Source organism: Panthera uncia (genome assembly GCF_023721935.1).
Source record: "Panthera uncia isolate 11264 chromosome A1 unlocalized genomic scaffold, Puncia_PCG_1.0 HiC_scaffold_17, whole genome shotgun sequence".
Classification (NCBI taxonomy): domain Eukaryota; kingdom Metazoa; phylum Chordata; class Mammalia; order Carnivora; family Felidae; genus Panthera; species Panthera uncia.
In genome coordinates, this window is record NW_026057577.1 from 44800301 (window position 1) to 44827800 (window position 27500).

At 38.2% G+C, this 27500-nt stretch overlaps 2 protein-coding genes across 5 annotated transcripts in view; one reads left to right on the forward strand and one right to left on the reverse strand.

Annotated features, from left to right (window-relative positions):
* NDUFAF2 (NADH:ubiquinone oxidoreductase complex assembly factor 2) overlaps positions 1–15377 on the forward strand; it is a 169698-nt gene extending 154321 nt beyond the window's left edge. Inside the window, exon 4 of the mRNA XM_049648556.1 lies at positions 15067–15377. Within this exon, the coding sequence (XP_049504513.1) occupies positions 15067–15315 (249 nt within the window). The 3' untranslated portion in view covers positions 15316–15377. The remainder of the gene's footprint in view (positions 1–15066) is intronic.
* Positions 15378–16356: 979 nt separating this feature from the next.
* Positions 16357–24350, reverse strand: SMIM15 (small integral membrane protein 15). Of its 4 annotated transcripts, none has more exons than XM_049648560.1 (3): positions 24135–24350; positions 22763–22891; positions 16357–21899 (listed from the first exon to the last, which is right to left on the reverse strand). In XM_049648560.1, the coding sequence occupies exon 3, from the start codon at positions 21888–21890 to the stop codon at positions 21666–21668; it is 225 nt and encodes a 74-aa protein (XP_049504517.1). In that variant the 5' UTR covers positions 21891–21899; positions 22763–22891; positions 24135–24350; the 3' UTR covers positions 16357–21665. The 4 variants fall into 4 exon arrangements, with proteins under 4 accessions (XP_049504517.1, XP_049504515.1, XP_049504516.1 ...); XM_049648558.1 differs by having other exon boundaries at positions 24130–24350; XM_049648559.1 differs by lacking the exon at positions 24135–24350 and adding an exon at positions 23521–23605.
* Between the last annotated feature and the right edge of the window lie 3150 nt (positions 24351–27500).

The following is a 27500-nucleotide window of genomic DNA, read 5'->3' on the forward strand; positions in this document are numbered from 1 at the left end:
GCTCTTGAGTATAACAAACCTTCTAAGAACTGTTTGATTTACTTTAAACTGTATTTAGATTTCATCTTGAGATGGGTTTTGTGCTTCAGTTTGAACATAGTTATATATGGTATACTTGGAATTCACAAGTACTTGAAACCAAATGGAGACCATTTATAAATAATAAACTCCAGAGAAGCGTGGAACCAGAGCATCAAAGAAGAAATGGGTTATAATATGTATATATGTATTGTGCCTGCCTTTTTTCCTAGCTGGATTCATAGCACTTTTAAAATAAACATTATATTTCCCTAATAAAAGACTTACCATTAGCTCTATTCCATTTCCAGATCCATCTATATGAAAATTATCAAGTAATTTTGAAATCTATTATTATGGAATTTTATATTTAACATGCATATGACACCATCAGCATTGTATATATATTTAGAGAGTTTTAGTAAAGCACTCCTTGATAGAAGAATTCTCAGTTGAAATAGGGTTAGGGGATTAGATCTCGAATTATATCATTCACTTTTAATCATACATATGGCACCTACAAAGGAATTTAAAAATACAAGTGATATTTTTATATATCTTAAATTAGTAATAATGGGTAATTTGTACCTTGCTTACTAGGTATATGTGTAAAAACAGATAACACTCCTAAGATGTTTTTGAATGTATGTTCAGATCTGTATCCACATATTCAATTCCATTTAATAGTGTAGACTCAGAATTGTTTATTTCCACACCTCTGGTCCAAGTGTGGACCCAGAGATGCAGAATGATGTAGATATCTGAAAAATCTTTGGGTAACCTTTTTTTTAGCTGACTTGGATATTTCTCAGCTCTTCTTTCCTCAGTACTTGTTGAATAACCTAAACTTTCTTGTAGCCAGGATAACTTCATCAGGGATCACCTCTGGTCAGCTCTCTCCCTTCTCTCAGATACAAGAGTGCAATTGCAGGGTTCAAGTTGACATTGCGGTTTCCTTAATCTCTCCCAAGGCATCATCACAGAGACCTCTAGTCCTAGCCTGCCATTTATTTTACCTCTTTTTTATATCCAATATGCCGTTCTGTTACCTAACACTTCCCACAGGTATAATTGTATATTAGAGCTGATTTCTTCACTATCTTGGAAAATTCATGTATACTAGAATTTGCCTAAGACACTGTATGATTGGAATGGGATTATATCCTGGGTATGGTTTATGAGTGAACTGTAAGTCACCTTGTTAGTAGATTGCTTTGTCAAGTTTTTTTGTCTGTATCTTATTAATTAAAAGAAATTTTCAGTCTTTTTTCATTACCACACTTAGCAATTTGCAATACTGAGTACAGTAGTCCAGCTCACAAAAGAGCTCTTAAGCAGAGTTTAGCAAAGAAGTGACACTGAAAAGGGCTTCAACTACATCCTTTCTGGGCTTGAGTTCACATCACCTAATTAATAAATGGTATGCAATTAATAACCATTAACTTGACTATGCTACAAAAACAGGGATGAGCTTTTTAAAGGCATCCAGAGCCTTTCCTTTTTCTTTTTTTAAAGGTACACATTTTTTTTAATATTTGTTTTTGAGAGAGAGAGAGACAGCACAAGCAAGGGATGGGCAGAGAGAGAACGGGGATACAGTATCTAAAGTGGGCTCTGCACTGACAGCCGCAAGCCTGATGCAGGGCTCAAACTCATGAACTGTACTATCATGACCTGAGCCGAACTTGGACGCTCAACCAACTGAGCCACCCGGGCACCCCAAGCCTTTCCTTTTTTTTTTTTTTAAAGTCTTTTCAGTGTAATCCTTCACAAACAATAGTAATGCATAATATACATAGAAAAATACATAAATTCAAACATTGAAAGCTTTTTACAACTGAATTTGTTTATTTTCCCATTGTCAGGGCTCTTTTATAAAAGCTAATTTGCTCTAACTGAATACCCTGCTGCCTTTAGAAATGAGGGAGATTGTCAGAGAATAGTCATTCATTAACAATATATTTAGAGAAAGTTCTGAAATAACGGATTTTGATATAGCTCATGCCTTGTGGAGTATGGGTTCTTCCTCTTCTTCCTTGAGATTAGTTAAAAATTATATCCTTCGGTACTTCATTCCAGGGGACTCTTGGATGTGACCCTCTCAGAATGGGGTTGACCTCATGCATGACTTTCTGATTGTCAGCTCCACTGGGCTCAGCCTCAGATGGAGGAGGGCCATTGTTGATATACTGCTTCAAATCCCAGGTCAGGGAAGCGCAGTCAATGGTATAAGATATGGAAGGCTTGGTGGACAGACACTCTTTGTTGGATGGGAATAGAGAGGGAATGAAGCATTGTCTGCCTCCCACCTAGTGGTATTTATTAATTTAAGGGCTGCATGCTTCTGTGCCTTCAGGCTGTCCTGCTTATCAATTTAGTGGTAACTGGTATCTTTGCAAGACTTGAGAAGTTGTTTTGATGAGGGTACAATCATGATAAGCCTCAAAATCTATAGCAGTAGTTTCATGGAAAGTGTGATGATGCTCTTCATGTGCTCAAGGAATTTATAGTGGGTGACATAAAGTTCGAGGGCACCAAGCACCTAACAGGGTGTCTACAAAACTAACATTTTTCCATACAATGATGTCTTCCATTCTGGTCATTTCTGTCACTATTCCTTCATTTATGTAGGTTCACGTTTTCATCTGTATCATTTTCCTTCAACCTGAAGTACTTTCTTTAATGTTTCCTGTAGTAGGGGTTTGTGATAAATTCAGCCTTTGTCTGAAAATGTTATTTTGCCTATATTTTTGAAGGATATTTTCACTTGATAAAGAATTTTAAGTTGACAGTTTTGTTATCTTTCAGCACATCCATTGTTTTATACCTTGTATTCTTTCTGATAAGAACTCAGTAGTATTTATTTTAGTTTCTTCTGTAAATCTTTTTTTTTCTGTAGCTGATTTTAAGATTTTCTCTTTACCATTAGTTTTTAGCAATTTGATTTTGATGTGCTTTGGTTTTGTATTTCTCCTGCTTGTAGTTTTTTTGTTTTGTTTTGTTTTGTAGATTTGTTTTATTGATTTGGAATATTTTTACTCATTATTTCCTCCCCTTTCTGTCTCTTCTCTGTGACTCCACTTACATGTATGTTAGACTGCTTGATATTGTCCCACAGCTCACTGAGGCTCTAGTTCAGCTTTTAATTTTTTTTTCTCTCTCTTGCATCAGTTTGGAGTTTCCACTGCCTTGTTTTCAGAGTCATTGTTCTTTTCTTCTGCAGTGTCAAATTTGCTGTTGGGCAAGTCCATCATATTTTTCACCTAATATATTTTTCACCTGTATAAGTTCCACTTGGTTCTTTTTAATAGTTTCTGTTTTTCACTTTATGTTCAATTTTATGTCTTAGAATGTATTTATAGTAGCTGTGATAAAGTCTTTGTATTTACCACCTAATTAATGAACAATTTCTATCATGTTTGGGTCTGTTTCTGTTGATTGCCATGGTCACACTTTCCTTCTTCACTTCTTGATTGGATGATGAACATTGAAATAATGTATTGCTTACTGTCTGGGTTTTCTTGTCCTCCTTTTAAAAATGTTGAGTTTTGTTTTGGAGTATTTGAAATTACATGTTAATCAGCCCAAACTTTTAGAGGCTTATTTTTAAGTTTTGTTAGGGTTGATCTAGCAGTGATATCAAAATAGGAGCTTCTACAATGATGAAAATGTTTTATATTTGCTCTTTCCACTTGAAATGTGTCTAGTGCAATTGAGGAACTGGATTTATTTTATTTTAAATAATTTAAATAACAGTGTGTGGCTAGTGGCTATTGTATGGTCCAATGCATGTGTAGAGTCACCTCTGCTCTCATGCCAACTTATCCTTACTCCTAAAGAGTGATCTTTGATCTTTCAGAAGTGTTTATATATACCGAATGGCCTGTGTGTTCAGTGAGGCATCTCTGGCTGATTAGAACTTGAATGTCTTTTAGTCTCAGGCAGTCTCAAGCAGTTGTTCAGTTTATAGCTCCTAGTATTTACTCGTTAACCAGAAATTGACCTTCCTGGCCCTGTATTATCTCACCCTACCCTCATACAGCTTAATACTCAGCTGTACACTCAGGTGGTCCCCTCTACAGATTTCTAGAACTTTTTCTCTGTATATTCTGGTATTCTGCCTCACAAATTCTGGCCTCCTCAGAATCCATAAACAACATCTCTCTAGCACAACAAGACCACCAAATTCTGCTTGGGTTCCCCCACTCTGTGCAGAACCCCACAATATGCCTCCAGGAAGAAAGCTCAGGTAATACAGCACTTACCTCATTTGTTCTCTCAGGGAGCACCATACTGTACTACCACTTGTTTAATATCTGAAAAGTTTAGTACTTTTTGTCTGGATTTCTAGTTGTTTACGGCAGAAAGACTAGTGTGGTACCAGTTACTCTATCTTGTTCTCAAGCCAGTAGACTGTGTTTTACTAACACCTCTATTCTCAACCCAGTGATAATTGTTGCTGCCTTTGTTGGAAGCTGTAACACATTAAAATATTGAAGATTTTTCAACCCAGCAAAATCACAGATTCTGTCTATTTGTTCATCATAAGAATAGCAACTGATTTGGGGATTCTGCTATTTACAAAATTTTCACAACAAAGAGTTATTCAATATTTGTTACAAAATAGTTAAAATTTTAAGTACTTACTTGAACAGGGTATAAGTATTGAAGAAACTTTATTTCTTCTCTAAGTTGGAAAGGAGAATATAAATTTGGTACATTTATGTTTTTAATAAAATGGAATAAATAATCCACCTGTTGAGCCACTATTTAAAGTCCACTGTTTGAGGAAGATGGCGGCGTAGGAGGACGCTGGGCTCACCGTGTCCTGCAGATCACTTAGATTCCACCCACACCTGCCTAAATAACCCAGAAAACCGCCAGAAGACTAGCAGAACGGATTCTCCAGAGCCAAGCGCAGACGAGAGGCCCACAGAAGAGGACAGGGTGGTGCGCGCTACACGGACTGGCGGGAGGGAGCCGGGTCAGAGGGCTCCCTCCGACCAAGCAGAGCCCCCCAGCCAAGCAGAGCCACGAGTCTGGCTTGCAAAAGAGGAGGGGCCGGACGGAGTGTGTTCGGACAGCAAACAGGACTTAACATCTGGAGGTTATAAGATAACAGCTCTGCTCGGAGAGCGGGAGGGCTGAAGGACAACGGGAGGGAAAGTTGCTGAGCCCTGGGACGACAGAGCTCAGTTTGGTGGGGAACAAAGGCGCTCGCCAGCGCCATCTCCCTCACCCATCCCCCAGCCAAAATCCTAAAGGGAACCAGTTCCTGCCAGGGAACTTGCTTGCACCTCGCAAACACCCAACGCTGTGCTTCTGCGGATCCATACCTCCGGCGGGTCTGACTCTCTCCCGGTGCTGCAGGGCCCCTCCCGAAGCGGATATCCCAAGGAAGAGTGAGCTGAGCCTGCCCCTCCCGCCCCCGTGCACCTTGCCAATCCACCCCAGCTAATACGCCAGATCCCCAGCACCACAAGTATGGCAGTGTGCAAGTAGCCCAGACGGGCCACACCACCCCACAGTGAATCCCGCCCCTAGGAGAGGGAAAGAGAAGGCACACACCAGTCTGACCATGGCCCCAGCGGTGGGCTGGGGGCAGATATCAGGTCTGACTGCAGCCCCGCCCACCACCACAAGTTATTCAAGTCAGCACAGGGAAAGTGCCCCGCAGTGCCGCACCACTCCAGGGACTATCCAAAATGACGAAACGAAAGAATTCCCCTCAAAAAAACGTCCAGGAAATAATAACAGCTAATGATCAAAAACGATTTAAACAATATAACAGAAAATGAATTTAGAATAATAGTCATAAAATTAATCGCTGGGCTTGAAAACAGTATAAAGGACAGCAGAGAATCTATTGCTACAGAGATCTAGGGACTAAGGAACAGCCAAGAGGAGCTAAAAAATGCTATTAATGAGCTGCAAAATAAAATGGAGACGACCACAGCTCGGATTAAAGAGGCAGAGGAGAGAATAGGTGAAGTAGAAGATAAAATTATGGAAAAAGAAGAAGCTGAGAAAAAGAGAGATAAAAAAATCCAGGAGTATGAGGGGAAAAATAGAGAATTAAGTGATGCACTAAAGAGAAATAATCTATGCATAATTGGTATTCCAGAGAAGGAAGAGAGAGGGAAAGGTGCTGAAGGTGTACTTGAAGAAATCATAGCTGAGAACTTCCCGGATCTGGGGAAGGAAAAAGGCATTGAAATCCAAGAGGCACAGAGAACTCCCTTCAGACGTAACTTGAATCGACCTTCTGCACGACATATCATAGTGAAACTGGCAAAATACAAGGATAAAAGAAAATTCTGAAAGCAGCTAGGGATAAACGTGCTCTAACATATAAAGGGAGACCTATGAGACTCGTGACCGATCTCTCTACTGAAACTTGGCAGGCCAGAAAGGAATGGCAGGAAATCTTCAATGTGATGAACAGAAAAATATGCAGCCAAGAATCCTTTATCCAGCAAGTTTGTCATTTAGAATAGAAGGAGAGATAAAGGTCTTCCCAAACAAACAAAAACTGAAGGAATTCATCACCACTAAACCAGCCCTACAAGAGATCCTAAGGGGGATCCTGTGAGACAAAGTATCAGAGACATCACTACAAGCATAAAACATACAGACATCACAATGACTCTAAACCCATATCTTTCTATAATAACACTGAACATAAATGGACTAAATGGGCCACCAAAACACATAGGGTATCAGAATGGATAAAAAAACAAGACCCATCTATTTGCTGTCTACAAGAGACTCATTTTAGACCTTCAGATTGAAAGTGAGGGGATGGAGAACTATTTATCATGCTCCTGGAAGTCAAAAGAAAGCTGGAGTAGCCATACTTATATCAGACAAACTAGACTTTAAATTAAAGGCTGTAACAAGAGATGAAGAAGGGCATTATATAATAATTACAGGGTCTATCCATCAAGAAGAACTAACAATTATAAATATCTATGCGCCGAATACAGGAGCCCCCAAATAAATAAAACAATTACAAACATAAGCAACCTTATTGACAAGAATGTGGACATTGCAGGGGACTTTAATACCCCACTTACAACAATGGATAGATCATCTAGACACATGGTCAATAAAGAAACAGGGCCCTGAATGATACATTGGATCAGATGGACTTGACAGATATATTTAGAACTCTGCATCCCAAAGCAACAGAATATACTTTCTTCTTGAGTGCACATGGAACATTCTCCAAGATAGATCACATACTGGGTCACAAAACAACCCTTCATAAGTATACAAGAATTGAGATCATACCATGCATACTTTTGGACCACAATGCTATGAAGCTTGAAATCAACCACAGGAAAAAGTCTGGAAAACCTCCAAAAGCATGGAGGTTAAAGAACACCCTACTAAAGAATGAATGTGTCAACCAGGCAATTAGAGAAGAAATTTAAAAATATATGGAAACAAACAAAAATGAAAATACAACAATCCAAACGCTTTGGGATGCAGCGAAGGCAGTCCTGAGAGGAAAATACATTGCAATCCAGGCCTATCTCAAGAAACAAGAAAAATCCCAAACACAAAATCTAACAGCACACCTAAAGGAAATAGAAGCAGAACAGCAAAGACACCCCAAACCCAGCAGAAGAAGAGAAATAATAAAGATCAGAGCAGAAATAAACAATATAGAATCTAAAAAAACTGTAGAGCAGATCAATGAAACCAAGAATTGGTTTTTTGAAAAAATAAACAAAATTGATAAACCTCTAGCGAGGCTTCTCAAAAAGAAAAGGGAGATGACCCAAATAGATAAAATCATGAATGAAAATGGAATTATTACAACCAATCCCTCAGAAATACAAGCAATTATCAGGGAATACTATGAAAAATTATCTGCCAACAAACTGGACAACCTGGAAGAAATGGACAAATTCCTAAACACCCACACGCTTCCAAAACTCAAACTGGAGGAAATAGAAAGCTTGAACAGACCTATAACCAGCGAAGAAATTGAATCAGTTATCAAAAATCTCCCAACAAATAAGAGTCCAGGACCGGATGGCTTCCCTGGGGAATTCTACCAGACATTTAAAGCAGAGATAATACCTATCCTTCTCAAGCTATTCCAAAAAATAGAAAGGGAAGGAAAACTTCCAGACTCATTCTATGAAGCCAGTATAACTTTGATTCCTAAACCAGACAGAGACCCAGTAAAAAAACAGAACTACAGGCCAATATCCCTGATGAATATGGATGCAAAAGTTCTCAATAAGATACTAGCAAATCGAATTCAACAGCTTATAAAAAGAATTATTCACCATGATCAAGTGGGATTCATTCCTGGGATGCAGGGCTGGTTCAACATTCGCAAATCAATCAACGTGATACATCACATTAATAAAAGAAAAGATAAGAACCATATGATCCTGTCAATCGATGCAGAAAAAGCATTTGACAAAATTCAGCATCCTTTCTTGATAAAAACCCTCGAGAAAGTCGGGATAAAAGGAACATACTTAAACATCATAAAAGCCATTTATGAAAAGCCCACAGCTAATATCATCCTCAATGGGGAAAAACTGAGAGCTTTCCCCCTGAGATCAGGAACACGACAGGGATGTCCACTCTCACTGCTGTTGTTTAACATAGTGTTGGAAATGCTAGCATCAGCAATCAGACAGCAAAAGGAAATCAAAGGCATCAAAATTGGCAAAGATGAAGTCAGGCTTTCACTTTTTGCAGATGACATGATATTATACATGGAAAATCCAATAGACTCCACCAAAAGTCTGCTAGAACTGATACATGAATGCAGCAAAGTTGCAGGATACAAAATCAATGTACAGAAATCAGTTGCATTCTTATACACTACTAATGAAACAACAGAAAGGCAAATAAAGAAACTGATCCCATTCACAATTGCACCAAGAAGCATAAAATACCTAGCAATAAATCTAACCAAAGATGTAAAAGATCTGTGTGCTGAAAACTATAGAAAGCTTATGAAGGTAATTGAAGAAGATATAAAGAAATGGAAAAACATTCAGTGCTCATGGGTTGGAAGAATAATATTGTTAAAATGTCAATACTACCCAAAGCTATCTACACATTCAATGCAATCCCAGTCAAAATTGCACCAGCATTCTTCTCAAAGCTAGAACAAGCAATCCTAAAATTCATATGGAATCACAAAAGGCCCCGAATAGCCAAGGTAATTTTGAAGAAGAAGACCAAAGCAGGAGGCATCACAATCCCAGACATTAGCCTCTACTACAAAGCTGTAATCATCAAGACAGCATGGTATTGGCACAAAAACAGACACATAGACCAATGGAATAGAATAGAAACCCCAGAACTAGACCCACAAAAGTATGGCCAACTACTGTTTGACAAAGCAGTAAAGAATATCCAATGGAAAAAAGACAGTCTCTTTAACAAATGGTGCTGGGAGAACTGGACAGCAACATGCAGAAAGTTGAAACTAGACCACTTTCTCACACCATTCACAAAAATAAACTCAAAATGGATAAAGGACCTGAATGTGAGACAGGAAACCATCAAAACCCTAGAGGAGAAAGCAGGAAAAGACCTCTCTTACATCAGCCCTAGCAATTTCTTACGTGACACATCCCCAAAGGCAAGGGAATTAAAAGCAAAAATGAACTATTGGGACTTCATGAAGATAAAAAGCTTCTGCACAGCAAAGGAAACAATCAACAAAACTAAAATGCAACCAATGGGATGGGAAAAGATATTTGCAAATGACATATCGGATAAAGGGCTAGTATCCAAAATCTATAAAGAGCTCACCAAACTTCACACCCGAAAAACAAATAACCCAGTGAAGAAATGGGCAGAAAACATGAATAGGCACTTCTCTAAAGAAGACATCCGGATGGCCAACAGGCACATGAAAAGATGCTCAACGTCGCTCCTCATCAGGGAAATACAAATCAAAACCACACTCAGATATCACCTCACGCCAGTCAGAGTGGCCAAAATGAACAAATCAGGAGACTATAGATGCTGGCGAGGATGTGGAGAAACGGGAATCCTCTTGCACTGTTGGTGGGAATGCAAATTGGTGCAGCCACTCTGGAAAGCAGTGTGGAGGTTCCTCAGAAAATTAAAAATAGACCTACCCTATGACCCAGCAATAGCACTGCTAGGAATTTACCCAAGGGATACAAGAGTACTGATGCATAGGGGCACTTGTACCCCAGTGTTTATAGCATCACTCTCAACAATAGCCAAATTGTGGAAAGAGCCTAAATGTCCATCAACTGATGAATGGATAAAGAAATTGTGGTTTATATACACAATGGAGTACTATGTGGCAATGAGAAAGAATGAAATATGGCCCTTTGTAGCAACGTGGATGGAACTGGAGAGTGTGATGCTAAGTGAAATAAGCCATACAGAGAAAGGCAGATACCATATGTTTTCACTCTTATGTGGATCCTGAGAAACTTAACAGAATCCCATGGGGGAGGGGAAGGAAAAAAAAAAAAGAGGCTAGAGTGGGAGCGAGCCAAAGCATAAGAGACTCCTAAAAACTGAGGACAAACTGAGGGTTGATGGGGGGTGGGAGGGAGGGGAGGGTGGGTGATGGGTATTGAAGAGGGCATTTTTTGGGATGAGCACTGGGTGTTGTATGGAAACCAATTTGACAATAAATTTCATATATTAGAAATAAATAAATAAATAAATAAATAAATAAATAAATAAAGTGATTTAAAAAAAAAATAAAGTCCACTGTTTAAAAAGTCACCTGTACCCTCTTCTATTGTCTTATCATTGCTCGGCAGTCCATTCTTGCGCAGTCCTTAGAACAGCCCATTGAAGAAGACAGCATTGTTGTCTTCATTTTACACATGAGGAAACTGAAACACAGAGAGGTTAAGCAACATTGATGGGGTCACATAGCTAGTACATGGCCAAACTGGCATTTATATGCAGGTAGTTTTGCTTCAGAGCCCATGGTCTTTTTTTTCTTCATGTTTTTATTTAAATTGTAGTTAGTTAACATACAGTACAGTATTGGATTCAGGAGCAGAATTCAGTGATTCATCACTTACATACAACACCCAGTAGAGCCCATGGTCTTAACCACAAACTTTCAGAAAGCCTATCAATGTGAACAGTATACAGATGAGTAGTTGACATGTAAATATTTATATATACACAGTCACTTCATTCCCATTTTCAGATAAACTGAGATTGAAAAAAGTTAAGTGACCTTCTTGGTGTGCCAGCTAGTAAGAGGTATTTTGGCATTGCAACTGTGTTTCAGGGACCGAGAATGTGTGGATGGTCATCAGGGTGCTATTTTTTTAAATGAAAGTGTGCAATATTGGAAACAACAGTAGGTCTGCTCATTAAGTAAATTGTGGTACAATGCAAGTGAAACAACTATCTTTTTTTATGTTGAAAAATACTGTCAGGGGAAAAAAGCAGCGAATAGGGGTGCCTGGTTAAGCACCTGGCTCAGGTCTTGATCTCACGGTTTGTGAGTTTGAGCCCCATGTCACGCTCTGTGCTGACAGCTCAGAGCCTGGAGCCTGCTCTGGATTCTGTGTCTCCCCCTCTCTCTGTCCCTCCCATGCTCATGCCCGGTCTCTCTCTGACTCTCAATAATAAATAAATGTTAAAAATAATAATTTTTTTAAAAAGCAGCAAATAAAAGGATTTTTTTAAACATATAAACATTTATCTGAAGGAAGACCTGTTTGCTCTTGGTTTATCTCTACACATTGAAACAAACATACTGTTTTTATTGATGAACATATTGAGACGTAAGGTGTTCAAAGGGAATATAAGGAGGAATTCTTATTTTATGGTAATTTCTACTGTCAAATAGGCTTTATTAAAAATGATGTTTATCTTTAAGTGCACAAATTCCTATTTTTTCTACCTAAGTACTTTCATTTTATCTATTACAAATATTTACAAAACTAGGTTTCCTTTCATACATGATTTATGTTCTGTTTAATTTTCCTGGAAGCCGTTAGGAGGGGTCTGGTAACAATTAGTTTTTAAAAAAGAAAAAAGAAGTAAATTCTTTTCTAGGAGAAATTATAATCTCCATGTTTTTCAACTCTGAAATTTTTAATCTATCTTCATATGTTAAAATAATTAATGTATTCATATTGGCTTTTTGTTTGCCTAGATGGCTGTTTTTGGCAGTTACCAAACTGATTTGGTAGAGTAATGGTGAATGAAGAGAAATGTGAAAACAGAGCAAAAGAAAGAACAGCTCTCTGCCCTCAGTTTTCCTTTATGCAGAAGCTAGAGGCTTATGCCAGCTGGAAGACTGCAGCAGTAGAGCTGAGGTAAATAAAGCAGGCATGGGCAGCTTCAGGCCATGTGACTGATCCTCTTAAACCAAAACCAAACAAGCTGCATAGGAACTTCTCAGTAGCGTTTTGCTACCTGTGGTTGGTTAATAGTGTAAGTTCAACCCTGTCCTGTAGCTTTCATTCTGCTCCAAGAACTTCCATGAAGACACAGTAGGTCACAGAAGGTACTAAAGTGTATGGAGATGTGGAAAAGTATTTTTGTCTACTTCCAGTATCTCCAGTATCATATTGAGAGATTTCCTTTTTTTTTTTATTTTTTTAATTTTTTTAATGTTTATTTTTAAGAGAGAGAGAGAGACCGAGTGTGGGTGGGGGAGGGGCAAAGAGGGAGACAGAATCTCAAGCAGGGTCCAGGCTTTGAGCTGCCAGCACAGAGCCCGATGCGGGGCTCGAACTCACAAACCCCAAGATCATGACCTGAGCCGAAGTCGGATGCTTAGCCTACTGAGCCACCCAGGCACCCCAAGGGAGAAATTTTCTTTGTGATGCATCATCACTTCACCTGAGAATTCAACAGGATGCTTAAAAATCTGACTACTCTTGGGGCACCTGGGTGGCTTAGTGGTTAAGCATCCAACTTTGGCTCGGGTCATGATTCTGCAGTTTGTGTGTCCGAAACTCATGGCAGGCTCTGCGCTGACAGCTCAGAGCCTGAAGCCTGCTTTGGATTTTGTGTGTCTGTCTCTGTCCCTACACTGCTCATGCTCTCTCTCAAAAAGAAACATTAAAAAAATTTTAGTGTGTGTGTGTGTGTACATCTCACATACTTTTTATCCATTCATCACTGGATGCTGCCACAAACATCATGGTGCATGTACCCCTTTGAATCTGTATTATTGTATCCTTAGGGTAAATACCTAGTAGCGCAATTGTTGTATCATAGGATACTTCTATTTTTAACTTTTTGAGGAACCTCCATTCTGTTTTCCAGAGTAGCTGCACCAGTTTGTTTTTGTCAGTGTTGTCAAATATTAGTTTCATGATCATTCAGTTTTTTTCATACATAACATATATGTTAAGGAAAATTTTTTTAAATACAGATAAGCAAAAAGAACATTTAAAAATATTACCCATTTCAAAGGAATTAAGATAGAAGAGGAAGAAGGAATCAGTAAAGATAAAAGATGTAATGACTATATTTCATCTGTTTTTAAGACGCACATCTTTTCAAATTTTAACAACTCTGAAATGAGGATATGTAGAGTTTGCCCTTTTTAGTGGGATATGTAACAGTGATGCTTCTTAAATCTAAAATTCAGTGTTTCGATTGTATTCAATGAAATACAGTAATTTGGGGGTATAGATCTTTCGAGGTAGAATAGCAACTCTTAGGGACTGAACTGCATTGTACAAATAGCTTGCACTGATTTGAGGAAGCATTTTTTTTTGTTTATTTTTTAAATGTACATCCAAATTAGTTAGCATATAGTGCAACAATGATTTCAGTAGATTCCTTAGTGCCCCTTACCCATTTAGCCCATCCCCTCTCCAGCAACCCCTCCCATAACCCCCAGTTTGTTCTCCATATTTATGGATCTCTTCTGTTTTGTCCCCCTCCCTGTTTTTTATATTATTTTTGTTTCCCTTCCCTTATGTTCATGTTTTGTCTCTTAAAGTCCTCATAGGAGTGAAGTCATATAATTTTTGTCTTTCTTTGACTAATTTCACTTAGCATATTACTCTCCAGTTCCATCCGTGTAGTTGCAAATGGCAAGATTTCATTCTTTTGGATTGCCGAGTAATACTCCATTGTGTGTGTATGGTTGGATGGATGGATGGATAGATAGATAGATAGATAGATAGATAGATAGATAGATATACATCTACCACATCTTCTTTATCCATTCATCCATCAATGGACATTTGGGCTCTTTCCATACTTTGGCTATTGTTGATAGTGCTGCTACAAACATGGGGGTGCATGTGTCCCTTCATAACAGCACACCTGCATCCCGTGGATAAATGCCTAGTAGTGCAATTGCTGGGTCATAGGGTAGTTCTATTTTTAGTTTTTTGAGGGACGTCCATACTGTTTTCCAGAGTGGCTGCACCAGCTTGCATTCCCAGAGGAAGACTTTCTGAGAGTGCCTCTCTGCCACTGGTGTCTGGGGCATGCTAAACTCCAATTCCATCCTCCTCCTCCTCCTCACTGCCACACCACCCCAGAACAGAAAGGGACACAGATGGGACTTGGGTCTGGCGCTTTAGGGGGTGGCAGTAGCATCCATGCTTTAATTCCCACAGAAAAATAGATTGGTAGGAGCATCTTTCTGAGGCCATCGTCACCTTCACTTCATCTCCAGCAGAAAGTGCAATCACTTATCAGTTGTGAGCCAGAATATAGCTGCTAAGCTTAAGATCTTTGAGAGAGTGACTTATGCTCTTGTGTAGTATTTCATGTTAAGTAGTTTCACTTCTTGGGTAGTAAATATTTTTATTTTATGGTCCTTCACACCTTATTATGGTATATGATGGCAGAGCTGTTTAATTCAAAGAACACTGGTATATTATCAGATAGTTTTTTTTTTTCAACTTGCCCTGTGCCTATCTATATATTATTTAAATGTAAAAGTAAGTATCATATATATACATTTTTATTGGCTTTTTTATTTTCATAAAACCTATTAGTTTTTATTTAGTTTCATAAAACCTAATTCTTCTAACTAGAAATTTAGTAAGTTCTTTCATTAATATATATATGCAGGAAATCCTAAAGAATGAAAAAAATAGAGAAGTCGTTAAAAGGAAAAGCCAAGACCTTTATGAAGAGGAAAAACTCCTTAGCAAAGAGAATGAAGAACTTTTGGCTCCACCAGTTCAGACTCAGATCAAAGGCCACGCCTCTGCTCCATACTTTGGAAAGGAAGAACCCTCAGTGGCTCCCACCAGCACTGGTAAAACCTTTCAACCAGGATCCTGGATGCCACAAGGCGGCAAGAACCCCAATCAATGAATGCACTGTGGTAATACTTCATTTGTATGTAACTTTTTTAACAATAAAAGAAGTAAAGATTACTTTGTTATTTTCTGACTGTACAATAGTTCTCTATCCCAGTAAGCTTAGAATTCATTTTTAGTATGCATAAGAAATGTGAGGTTATGAACTATAGAAACCTTTTTTTCTTTAAGATTTTTAAGTTCTCTCTCCACCCAACGTGGAGCTCTTTTTGCACACTACTGACTGAGCCACCCAGGCGCCCCTAAACCTGACTTCTTTTAGACTGAACTCCTTCATTTGCTTTAGTCATCATTCTGTTTATTAATTTGTCTGTTAAGATTGCTCCCTTGAGAAGGATCCTGTCACTTTAAATGCTCAGTACATTTTGGATCCTTATGATCATTTAGGAGCCCTAATGTATATATCATGATAGAAATAAGGGTAGTTAGTGAGCTCTCCTAAATTACCCAATTAAAAAAAAAAAAGTGAGAAGACTGCTTGTAAGATTCTAAATTAATCAAAAACATGATCTTGGATTATGTGAAGGCCAAGAAAATTTAGTTGAGAAATGGATATGAAAAAAAAAAGGCCATGATGAGTGGATGAGACTAAAACTAGCTTATGGCAGGATTAAGGTTGGCGTTTGAAGCGAGGAATTAGGACCAATACAAGTAGCCAATCTATCGCAAAAGTCTTAAACAGAGAAATGGTACAACTGGAATTCTAGGGAGATTAAAAATTATCTTAAGAAAATGAAACATAGGGTTCTGAGCAATTCCAGTGACAGTAGGGACTCTAGTGGCTCGTATATTGAAGAAAAATGTAGACAGGTGATGTTAAGACACTCATTATCATACAAAAGTATTTTTCTAATGTTTATTTGTTTTGAGAAAGAGAGAAAGAAAATGAGTGGGAGATGGACAGAGAGGAGAGAGAGAAAATCCCAAGCAGGCTCCACCCTGTTAGCACAGAGCCCCTGGGGCTCAATCCCGTGAACCAGGAGACCATGACCTGAGCCACAACCAAGGGTCAGATGCTTAACAGACTGAGCCATGTAGGCTCATATATACCTTTTATTATACAAAAATATCTTTGAAGGGTCAAGTTTTCTGAAGTGCACAAACAAGTTTTTGTTGCTAACACAGAGTTCTTCTCTGTGTGTGGCATTATAATAGATGCTCAATAAATATGTACTGAATAAGTGATCCAAATTTCAATGCTCTAAAAGGATATCCTTGGTTAAGTATTTTAACAGTGAATTCCTAAAAACACATAGGTTAATATTTTTATTTAATAGAAGGTAAAAAAATTTAATTGCTTAAGAAATAAATATCAGAAAAATACTTTATAAAATGTAATATTAAAACAAATAATCAAATGTAATTATGACATAGTTATTGAATAACACAAAAGCTACTTGGTGATAATACTAACATTCCAGCAACCCTGTTAATATGAGGTTAACCATTCTGTCTCTAGATCATTACAAAGTAATGTTACATTTTACCATAGAGGCAAAAAAGGAACTAGCCACCATGCAGTATAAAGAGGTAAAATTGATTATTAAGAGGTACAATTGATTATAATTAAGATGTTCTTGAGTCCTGGGTTACAAGAAAAACTGCAAATTTTCTAACATGCTAGAATACGTCTACTGCCAAATTCCTATTAGCTTATTAAATGTATTCCATACGTATCTTTTTATAAATGTTTGCCTTATAGTTTGTAAATATCTTAATGTTATGACAGAATTTACATTAACTTTAATTTTTATGTTTTCATTTTAAAAAACTTGTTTTACTAACGACAGAAAACAAACTGATGGTTACCAGAGGGGAGATGGGTGGGAGGACAGGTGAAATAAATAGGTGATGGGGATTAAGGAGGACAGTTGCTATGATAAGCACTGGGTGATGTATGGAAGTGCTGAATCACTATATTGTACGCCTGAAACTAATATCACACTGTATGTTAACATAACTAACTGGAATTTAAACAAAAACTTAAAAAAAATACAAAAAACTAGGGGAGGCATAAAATAAATAAATAAAATACTTGTTTCACATAAGCAGCAAAAGAAAATCTTAACCAGAAGTCCTTGTGGGAAAATACCTGAGTATGACACTGGCCCACCATTTTTGGTAGAGCACACTTTTTTTTTTAAGATTTTATTTTTAATCTCTATAGCCAATGTTGGGCTTGAACTTACAACCCTGAGATCAAGAGTCACATGCTCCACTGAGTCAGCCAGGTGCCCCTGGAGCATGCACTTTTAAAGTGATTTCAAGGGGTGCATGGGTGGCTTAGTCGGTTAAGCGTCCAACTTCAGCTCAGGTCATGATCTCACGGTCCGTGAGTTCGAGCCCCGTGTCGCGCTGTGACGACAGCTCAGAGCCTGGAGCCTGCTTCGGATTCTGTGTCTCCCTCTCTCTGACGCTCCCCCGTTCATGCTCTGTCTCTCAAAAATAAATAAACATTAAAATAAATAAATAAAGTGATTTCAAGAAGTGGAAATGACAGTTCTAGCAATCCATCCAGACTCTTCCTCAAGACTAACATTTTTTGGATATCTGGTGGCACTGTTAGATGGCAAGGGAACAGAGCTGTATGTCCTACATAAAAACTGAACCTAAAAACCTTGGCCTAATTCAAATTACCTTTCTATGCAATCTTTTCTATATTTGGCTTTTATGCCAGACACATGCAAAGCAGAATTAAAGTATTAAATAAAATATTAGTTTGTCTGCCACATTTTGTATTTTAAATTGTTATATTTTGGACACTCACAAGTTTTGTTTTAATAAACATGTCCTTACTGCTTCAAGACCAACTTCAACCCTATGCAAAGTTTTTTTAATTCCAAAAGTAAAAATGTTCCAAGTTAAGTGTCAGATATACTTCAAGTGCTTTCTCAGAGGTAAATCCTTGATTTCCCATGCATGTGCTACACATGCAAACAGCAGATTTTTGACTGTTAAAGTATAGAAAATGTGTTGAATATTGGGGTTAATCATATAAATCTAGCCTATCAACTATGCCTTGGATATGTGAAGTTGAAAATCAATAAAAATGGAGGAAAAAAACTTTCCCATTATCTGCTATTCTTTTCCATTCCTACTTTTACTGATATCTGGCTATCATTTATTTCTTAATTTAATCAGCCTTGAGCCAATACCTTATTTTTTTAATGCTACCTCATTAACCACACTATTTAAAATGTAATCTGATCTTGGGGCACCTGGGTGGCTCAACTCAGTTGAGTGTTTGATTTCATTTAGCTCAGGTCATGATCCTAGGGTCAAGGGATAGAGCCCTGCATTAAGATCCACGCTGAGTATAGGGCCTACTTAAGATTCTCTCTCTCACTCTGCCCTTCCCATACTCTCTCTAAAATAAACCTTGAAAATTTTTTAAAAACAAATAAATTGTAACCTGATATCACCAAACAAAGCAAAACAAAAACCAAAAATAAAATAAAGTAAAATGTAACCTGAATTTATTTAGAAAAGGCTTTCTCAAAGTGTTTATGTTCTCTGGGGAAAGAAACAGCAGTGAGAAGTCTATGATAGTCAAATTAAGTTAAAAGCTTCCAAGAAATCGTGTAGGAATAATCCTAAATTTTATTTTATATTTCCCAAACTGGTGGTATTTGAAAATGGAATGTTTTAATGTTTGAGAAATACATATACTTGTGTGAGTGTGTGTATATATATATATATATATATATATATATATATGTATATTCCACATATATTCCAGATATGAAGTAAGTAAATCAGAGTGATACTATAACCAACTGCAATATAAAGACAATCATTCCTTAATAGGAATCAGTAACAGGATATGAGATGAGGTGTTAAGTGGCCCTGGCCCCTTTCCTTTACATTATGTGTAAGGAAAGAAGGAATGGGTCAGGACTTATTAATAATAATGTATCTCAACATTAGTTTTCCGGCTCACACCTTGGTAAGCTTACTTCATTTGCTTTACTAGAATTCCAAGAAAAAGAAGTAAAAAACACTGTACCAAAAAAGTGTATCTGATCTAGTAATACCACACTGAAATTCATCACATGCATACCAAGGATCAAAATCTGACACACCAACTTTTGTTTTTGGTAAAATATCTGTCTACAGGCAGGCTGTGTTTTTCCCAAAACCAGCCATAAAAAGGTAACTGATTAGATTAGCTCTCAAAGCTTAGGAAACAACATAACAGACAACTTTTAAAGGAAGTATTATGGCTAATAGTAAATGGGATTCTTTCATCAATAGTACTATTTGTTGCAGTGAGAGAAGATTGATTGTTCTGAAGAATCTGAACCCTCAAAATACTCTATTTTACATCCCCTCAAATCCTCCACATACACACAAACATATAGACATATATATTATGAAACCTTGATCTCACATATAAAAAAAGGTCCCATAAATGTTGGGAAAAGCTAAACCTGAGGAAACAAATGGCATATGCCAAACAAATACAAAATTGGCATGTGTTAAGACTTTAAAAGAAATTATAGAAAAAAAAGATTTCAGTTAAATAAATATCTTTAAATTGTAATGAGAACCAATGAAAACACAGCTTTAGTAGGTAACTGAGAATTATGGTGAACAGATCTTTTGCTGCAGTACTTTTACTCTAAAATGTGACCGACCATAAGGAAGACTTATGGGCTCTGTAGATCCAGGAGGGCCAGTAGATCTACAGAAGCATTTTTTTTCAGTTTGAATTTCAATGGTAATTCTAACTATTAAAACTTCAGTGGCAATAAAAAGGTCACTAGATATCCTAGATCACCTGAGTAATATAACGAAACACTGGAGTGGCAATATGTTCATTACACTGGCACCACGTTGGAACTGACAACCTAACGTATAAGTAGTACTGTTCAGACCAGTCCTTAGGTATTTGTAGTTGAGAAACACTGTCCTCAACTTTTGTAAGTATGCTTTTAGCTATAAATGAAATTCATAACCCTTTGAAAAGTCATCTAATTTTAAGTACTGTATTATTATTAGCCCCCCTTAAAAAAAAAACAGGACCTTTTTATAAAAAAGTATCAAATTTATTTCAATATCTAGTTCCATTTTTAAACTAAAGCTGGTGGACAATTTTTTGTAATATAAAATTCATTATCAGAGGGGAGGAAAACATTAACAAGCTATTATATACTGACAGCAAATAAAATTACTGGACTATGCATTTATAAAAGTCTGTTTAATAGTAAAAAGTTCCAGTTATCTACTTAACTAAAGGAAAGATCCTTTAGCTCTTTATTTCTAATTTTAACACATATCTCATTTTGACATAATTTACCTTTTAATCTAATTACTGGTATGATGACCAAAATTTTTCCAAATGTTAAACCTTTCTTTACCACTTACGAATTACAACTTAACTATTACTTTTTAAGAATTCCTTAAAAGAAATTTGAAATTTTAATTTTCACCATGAACCTGTTTCATCAGAAAGTAGAATATCACTACTAGGTAAGTTAAAACAAAGAATGGAAGAAAAACAAAAAATGGCATCTATATAATGAGCAAATTATCTGATAAGACATTTTAACTACTTCACATTTCTACTTAGTACAAGAAAGAGTAAACTGGTTCCAAGGTAACACAAGGTTTGGCATTTTTACTGCAAGCTTTAAATCATAGTGTTATTCTACTCAACAAGACATCTCTAAGAAAATGGCAGTGTTCATAAGTACAAAAACTGTTATATCTGGTAGGTGGTATTCTATATAGTCAATAAGAGAATTCTTTATAAAATTAGATTTTAAAAAATGCAGAATGTCTGATAATTCTCTCAAGGGCTAAAATGAGAAAATGCAGAACACAAAAAGTCATTAGTTAATATGTGGCTTTGAGAAAGCCAGAAATGATTCTATTCCAAGAAATAAGCAATAATGATAAAAGATATAATATACTATATGCCTTTTAAGCCAAAGCACACTTTTCACCTCAGGACAGTTTTGATTTTTACATTCTTAACTCCTTTTGTCCAGAAAGGGCCCCATTCTAAGCCATCATTTGAAAAGAATTCATAATGTATAGTCATTTCTCTCCACAGTATGTTTTCGTTTCAGTACATAAGCTGCAAAATGGCAAATGACTAAGTCAGTTATAAAGAATTTATAGAATAAATGCCAATTTACAATAACTGTCAACACACTTCTACACCAAAGCCTAAAAGTTGCAGTAGTAGAGGTCACAACTAACATGATCCTTCCATGTGCTCAGACTTCAGTGACTACAAATTACTGTCATAAAAATCAGAAAAGAAACCTCAGTGGGTCCTTCCAAAGCTGCTTAATTTTCCAAGTGATTTTTCTCTGGTTATAGAGCCTGTTCATTCCTTCAATCCTTCTTTAGTCGTTTAGCTTTTGCAATATTTTCTTGACGTTTTTGTTTCTTCTTTTGTTCCTTTTCCCTGGCTTCAATCATCTTGGCCAATTTCCAGGACAGTACAGCACTTGCTAGAAACAATGGAGTAAGGGCCAAAATAACCGTTGTAAGGAAGCCATACGGGTCCTTTGCAGCCCATTCCACAACATACTCAGCCCAAGCCTTTATATCAAACATCTTGGTAGTCTTCGGAAAGGGGAGGAGGGAGGCAACGAGAGAAAAGACTATGTGGTTAATCAAATTTTGAAAAAGTTACATCATACAGTTAACTCAGAATTCCATTTTCACTCATTAGTCTCTTGTTTTTAAAAAGCATTAAATGTACTATTTTAATAAAGACTGATATCTCCAGTTAAAAAAAACTAATCCAAGTATGATAACACTTAAAAGATGTAAAGTTAAAGATAAAAGTAAAAACCAAGTGCAATCTGCCACAGGAACTACGCATTCTTGATAGTCAAGACACATTTTATTAGCAGCCGACTTTTGTAAGAATTTTGAGTTTTAAACACTCATTCCAGACAACAGCTGAATCCTTTTTGTCATTTTTGGACAAAGCCTTAGTACTTTTATGTACTAATTAACAAAAGTATGAATCATCAAATTTGGTGTTTGAAAAGGACAAACCATGGAGTACATGAAAGGCCAGGAGAAAGAGGTAATGGATGGCTGTTTTCCAGGAATGAAAAGGAGAAGCTATGGGAGCCATGAAAATATCTACATTCATATGCAAAGAAATAGGAGCAAAAAAGCCACATGCTATTTTATGTACTCTTTTGGCTCTGAGGACTCCTACTTGAGGACATAATTTAATAAAGGAGAAAATTTCCCACAACAGGTGCCATGCATTTTGTTCCATTTTGAGTCGGTATGGGAGGGCCATCTGTTAAGGAAGGACGGTGTGGATCTGAGTGACATTTTCTATTTTGCCTCACAGGCTTTTCAACCTTTCACGTTTGGGTCAGCCTCTATTCAAAGGTTAGAACACTTGGGTAGGAATGGGTGTATATACATCCACAATTTCAGCTGGGATTTAAAAAGTCATCTACCTTATGCTTGAGTAGTTATTTCCAACTTTGTCCTGCGATTATTAGTGAGCCAATTACAATTTCAGATGACCCTTGCTTGTCTTCTTCTTCTTTAGCTCTACCATATACTTGTGAGAGAAGACTTAAACTCTATATATTGGGTGGGTTGAAAAGAACAGATAAAAGAAAAAATGTTTCAGTTACAACTTTCAGGATAATTTTAATACAATTTCAAATGGAGTTACTTCGAAATTCTATATATGCAATCTATAAATGACATATTAAAATTGCCTGGCATATCAAAGACATTGAATATTTATTTCCTCCTAATGTGAAGAAAGAAATCATTATTACAACTGCAAACGCCCTCTAAGAAAATCCTAATTACTGGAGTAATTACAAGCATTTTACTACATTACTTCAAAAATAAAATTACTTATGAAGCCCACTGACATATTAAAAAAAAATTACAGCATATCCATTCCTAGGTCTTGAACTTTTTTGTCACTAATTTATAGGGCTAGGTACATAAGTACAAAATCAAATACCTCGCTTTATTCTTTAACGGTTTTGGGGTCTATTCTACAATTCGTGTTCTTTTCAGAAAACCACCACAAAATACAATCCCATCACTCAAGAAAACTACCACCGGTTTTAATATCCTTTCACCGGTCTCTTCATATATTTTCAACAGAGAACACTAATTAAAGTGACTCTAGGATATGGTTAAATACTCTAGCTTCTGTCCCCTACCCTTGAATTCGTAGGCCCCAACGTACACAAGAGGTCCATCTGTTTCTTCAGCTTCTCCAGCACGGTAACGAATTAACTAAGGCAAGCGAAAGAACTTTGCAAAAAACGAGGCACGCGAGGGGCGCCTGGGTGGCGCAGTCGGTTAAGCGTCCGGCTTCAGCCAGGTCACGATCTCGCGGTCCGTGAGTTCGAGCCCCGCGCCAGGCTCTGGGCTGATGGCTCGGAGCCTGGAGCCTGTTTCCGACTCTGTGTCTCCCTCTCTCTCTGCCCCTCCCCCGTTCATGCTCTGTCTCTCTCTGTCCCAAAAATAAATAAAAAAAGTTGAAAAAAAAAAAAAAAAACGAGGCACGCGGAAGTGAAGGACATGCTTTGTGGCAAAGTTTTAGCCATTAACACAAAAAAGTTATCGTCCATAAGCCACCAAGGCTCCCGTGCACTTCAATTTCGGACCCAAACGCGCGCGCCTCCCACACTTGGAGGAATAAATATTACTCTTCTTCCTTGCGTAAGGGCTCCACCGGGCTTGCTCTCCAAACCAGTGCTGCGCGGCTCCCGAAGCTGCAACTGATGGTATTTCACGCCATCACAAGCCCCGTCCACCCTTGTTTCCCCTTGCTCATTCTTGCTCCCCCTACCTCACCCGGCCGCCGGCCCCAGGGGACCATGTTCAATCTCCACTCGGCCTCGGCGGGCACTGGCCCGGCGGGTCCCGGAGAGCGGGTGGCCCCCGGAAATCCTGGCTCAGTCCGCCAGTGCAGTGGCCGCCTCCTTTGGGCCGTGGACAAAACAACTGTAGCGGCCGCCACCAGACCCCCCGCATCACAGCCGGGACTTCGGGTTCGGACCCCTACTCCCAACTCACCTCCAGGCCGGAAGCAGGAAGGCGGAAGCCGCAGCTTTCCCGTCCCGCCCACAGGCCGGCCCCAGCCCGCAGTAGGCCTGAGGAAGTCGAGGGGCCAGTTTCCGGCTGCGCCATTGTTGTGTGGGTCCCGGGACCTCGACTTCCAGGACTCGCGGGGGCGGAGAGGCGGGGTAGGGCGGCGCACTGCTTACGGGCGAGCGGCAGGTGAGGCCGCGCGGGCTGTGTGGCTGCGCCCTGGCTGGTCTCTGGCCGGGAGTCGGAGTCCCGCGCCTCCTGCTGGGATGAAGGGGCGACCGTGAAGGCGCAGGTGGGCTCAGGCCTTCAGAAGCCGGTCCAGAACCCTGAGGGCCCTCTGCCTTTGCCCCCGATGCCTGCCAGGGGACAGCCCCCTCCAATGCTGGAGCCACACCCTTGATGGAGGGCCCCGGTGGGTGATGTCTGTAACTCCTGGAAACAGACCCAAGAGCGGCGGCAAGAAAGGAGTTGGTCTCCACAATCCGCCCAAAGCCAAGGTGAGGGTCACACAGCGGCTGTTGAAGGATTCTGGCGAGTTTCTTCTCTTGGGTCACACCCAACCCTTGCCCCTCTCGCCTTCTGGTTGGACAATAGTTAAAGCCTCACCTACTGGAGACAGTGAAGCAGCTGGACCTTGGTGGATCCACTGAAGCTTGTTACTAAAGGAAAATTCAGCCATGTGTGTGAGGAGGGATTTTTGTTGTTTGTTTTTAATTTGAGAACCTAACTCATTTCACATACACACACAAATACACAAATGGTCGATACTTGCCCAACGTAAACTTGATAAATAAACTGGGCATAGAGTTCCCACAGAGATATTTGTTCTTTCAGTACACAAATAAAGGGATTCAAAAGTCAACAAGCAGATAGAGTGAGTTTAATATTGTCTTCTAGTCTACAGGAACTGAGAGATTAACTCTCGCTTGGTTGCGAGCAAATGTGATTGCTTGCCCTGAACGGCTCTGGCTCTGTTTGACTACCTCTGCGAATGTTGCAAGACCTCTTCGCTTTTGTGTGCCAAATAAAGCAGGTTTTTATTCTCGAAAGACTATAGCATGTTCTCTTTGAGGAGCAAGCTGTGACATGTATAAATAGATATAACAACAGTAACTATTATTTACCAGGGAACAGGCTTTTGGCAAATAATCTAGTGATCTGTAATACTGTTCGTTGGGCATATGTTAATGTTTGTATGTTGTATTAGCAGCAGTTGTTTTCTTACTCATTCTTGTTTGAAAACTTGGCCGATGGTTTCAAAGCTTGTGCTGCTTGGACCTAGCCTGTACCTGTAGTAGCCAGAAAAAGCAGACTCAGTCACTGGATTGTGTATACTGAATACTTTACTTGCTGGAGGTAACTATGTGATTTCTAAAAACTTGTTCAAATAGGAATTCCCGGATGGGGTCAGATCGTATTTTAACATCCTTCACTCCAGAGGCCAAGATGTGTGTGTTTTGTTTTCATCTTGTATACACAGTATACCCAATTATTGCCTTTCCAGTGGTTTGCTCTGCTGCTTCCCTTGTAAAACGCATAAGAGTCTTGGGTTGCAAGAAAAGGTGCGTAAGAAAGAAAGAAGCTTCCGTTCCCCTTTGGTTGTAGTGTAGACCATGCCTTCACAGCTTAGTGCTACTGATCTAGTTTTCAGTTCCAGGACAGGATGTAAGTAAGCCCAGGAATAGCATAGGCATTCCCACAGCCGAGCCCTTTACTGCAACCTACATCGCGTTGATGAAAGGTGGCTTCAAGATTGGTTCAGATACTGTGGACTATTCTCTGTAGTGAGAAGTCGAAGCCTGTGAGTTCAGTTTCACAGGCCTGGTCTCTGCTGATCTGTATACACTGATAAGTCCCTCTGAGCCTGTTTCCTCTTCTTTATGTGGACAGTGTACTAGGTTGTCTCTGGTGTTCTTTAGCTTTAAAATTCTGTCCGTTGGACTGAATTTGGCCATTTTTCTAACTTGTGATTCATAAGCAGCAACAAAACAAAGAATTTAGTGGAAACATAGCCAATTTTCTTAAGATCTTATTTATTTGGAAAGATCCTGAATTGGGCTTTTATTCTTTCTCAAATGTCTTTTAGAATGCCAACTTAGAATAACTAGGAAATAAGCTCTGCTTGTATTTATTTTTAAGAAATCTTATTCATGAACCAAATTTTAAAAACCTTACACTATTAAGGAGGGTTTGTCTTTACATAATTCCTGTGTAGTGTATACACCACCTTCCCTATTCGCACTGTTTATTGTTCTTGTATTTTGAAAATGGAGCATTACAAAATTTTAATCATTTTTTTCTTTTTTCTCTTAAGGTAAATCCTACTCTCATTTGTTTACAAAGTCTTTTTCTCTTATATGGTATAAAGTTGCATTTCACCTGGACTCATGTCAAATTGTGAATGGAAAAAAATTGTGAATGAGTAAAATCTGAGTAAGATTCTGTTATAATAATCTACACTTGACTAAAGATCTTGAGAATTTTCTTACCTGTTCAACATTTTGTGCTTATTTATCTTCACATATTTGGCTTAATTTGATGAAACTGGTTTCTTCCCTAAATTTTATTTTGTGAGTTTTTCCTTTCATTGAAACATAATTAAAATACATGTCTTAAAATGCACACTTACATGATTTAAAAAGTAATCAGGTATTAGCGGTACTTGCAAGATCATACTGAAGAATAATTTCTCAAAAGCTATTTATTGAGTGCTTACTATGTACCAGGTACTGGTCTAGATGCTTCATATCTATTATCACTAATCCTGAGACTAAACAACCCCAAATGATAGTATTCTTCTACCCATTTTACAGATAAGGAATCAGAGACCTAAAAAGTAGAGCAGGATTCTAAACACATCTGGCCAAAATCCCAGCTCTTCTTTAATATCCAAAGACATGTCAAAAAGTGCTGATTTCATAAAATGAAAGTACATGTTTTGATTCTATAATTGTTAACTGACGATCACAACTAAAATTTTTCCGTACTTCAGAATTTCTTATTGCCCAGGTGGTGGCAGCATGTCTCAAAGAGCTAGCGTGGTGCAAAAGGTTCTCTTCAACCTTGCCAGTTGATTTGTCTCTTCATCTCACATACCTGATCTCTTTCAACCTCTACTTCTCTTTTGGG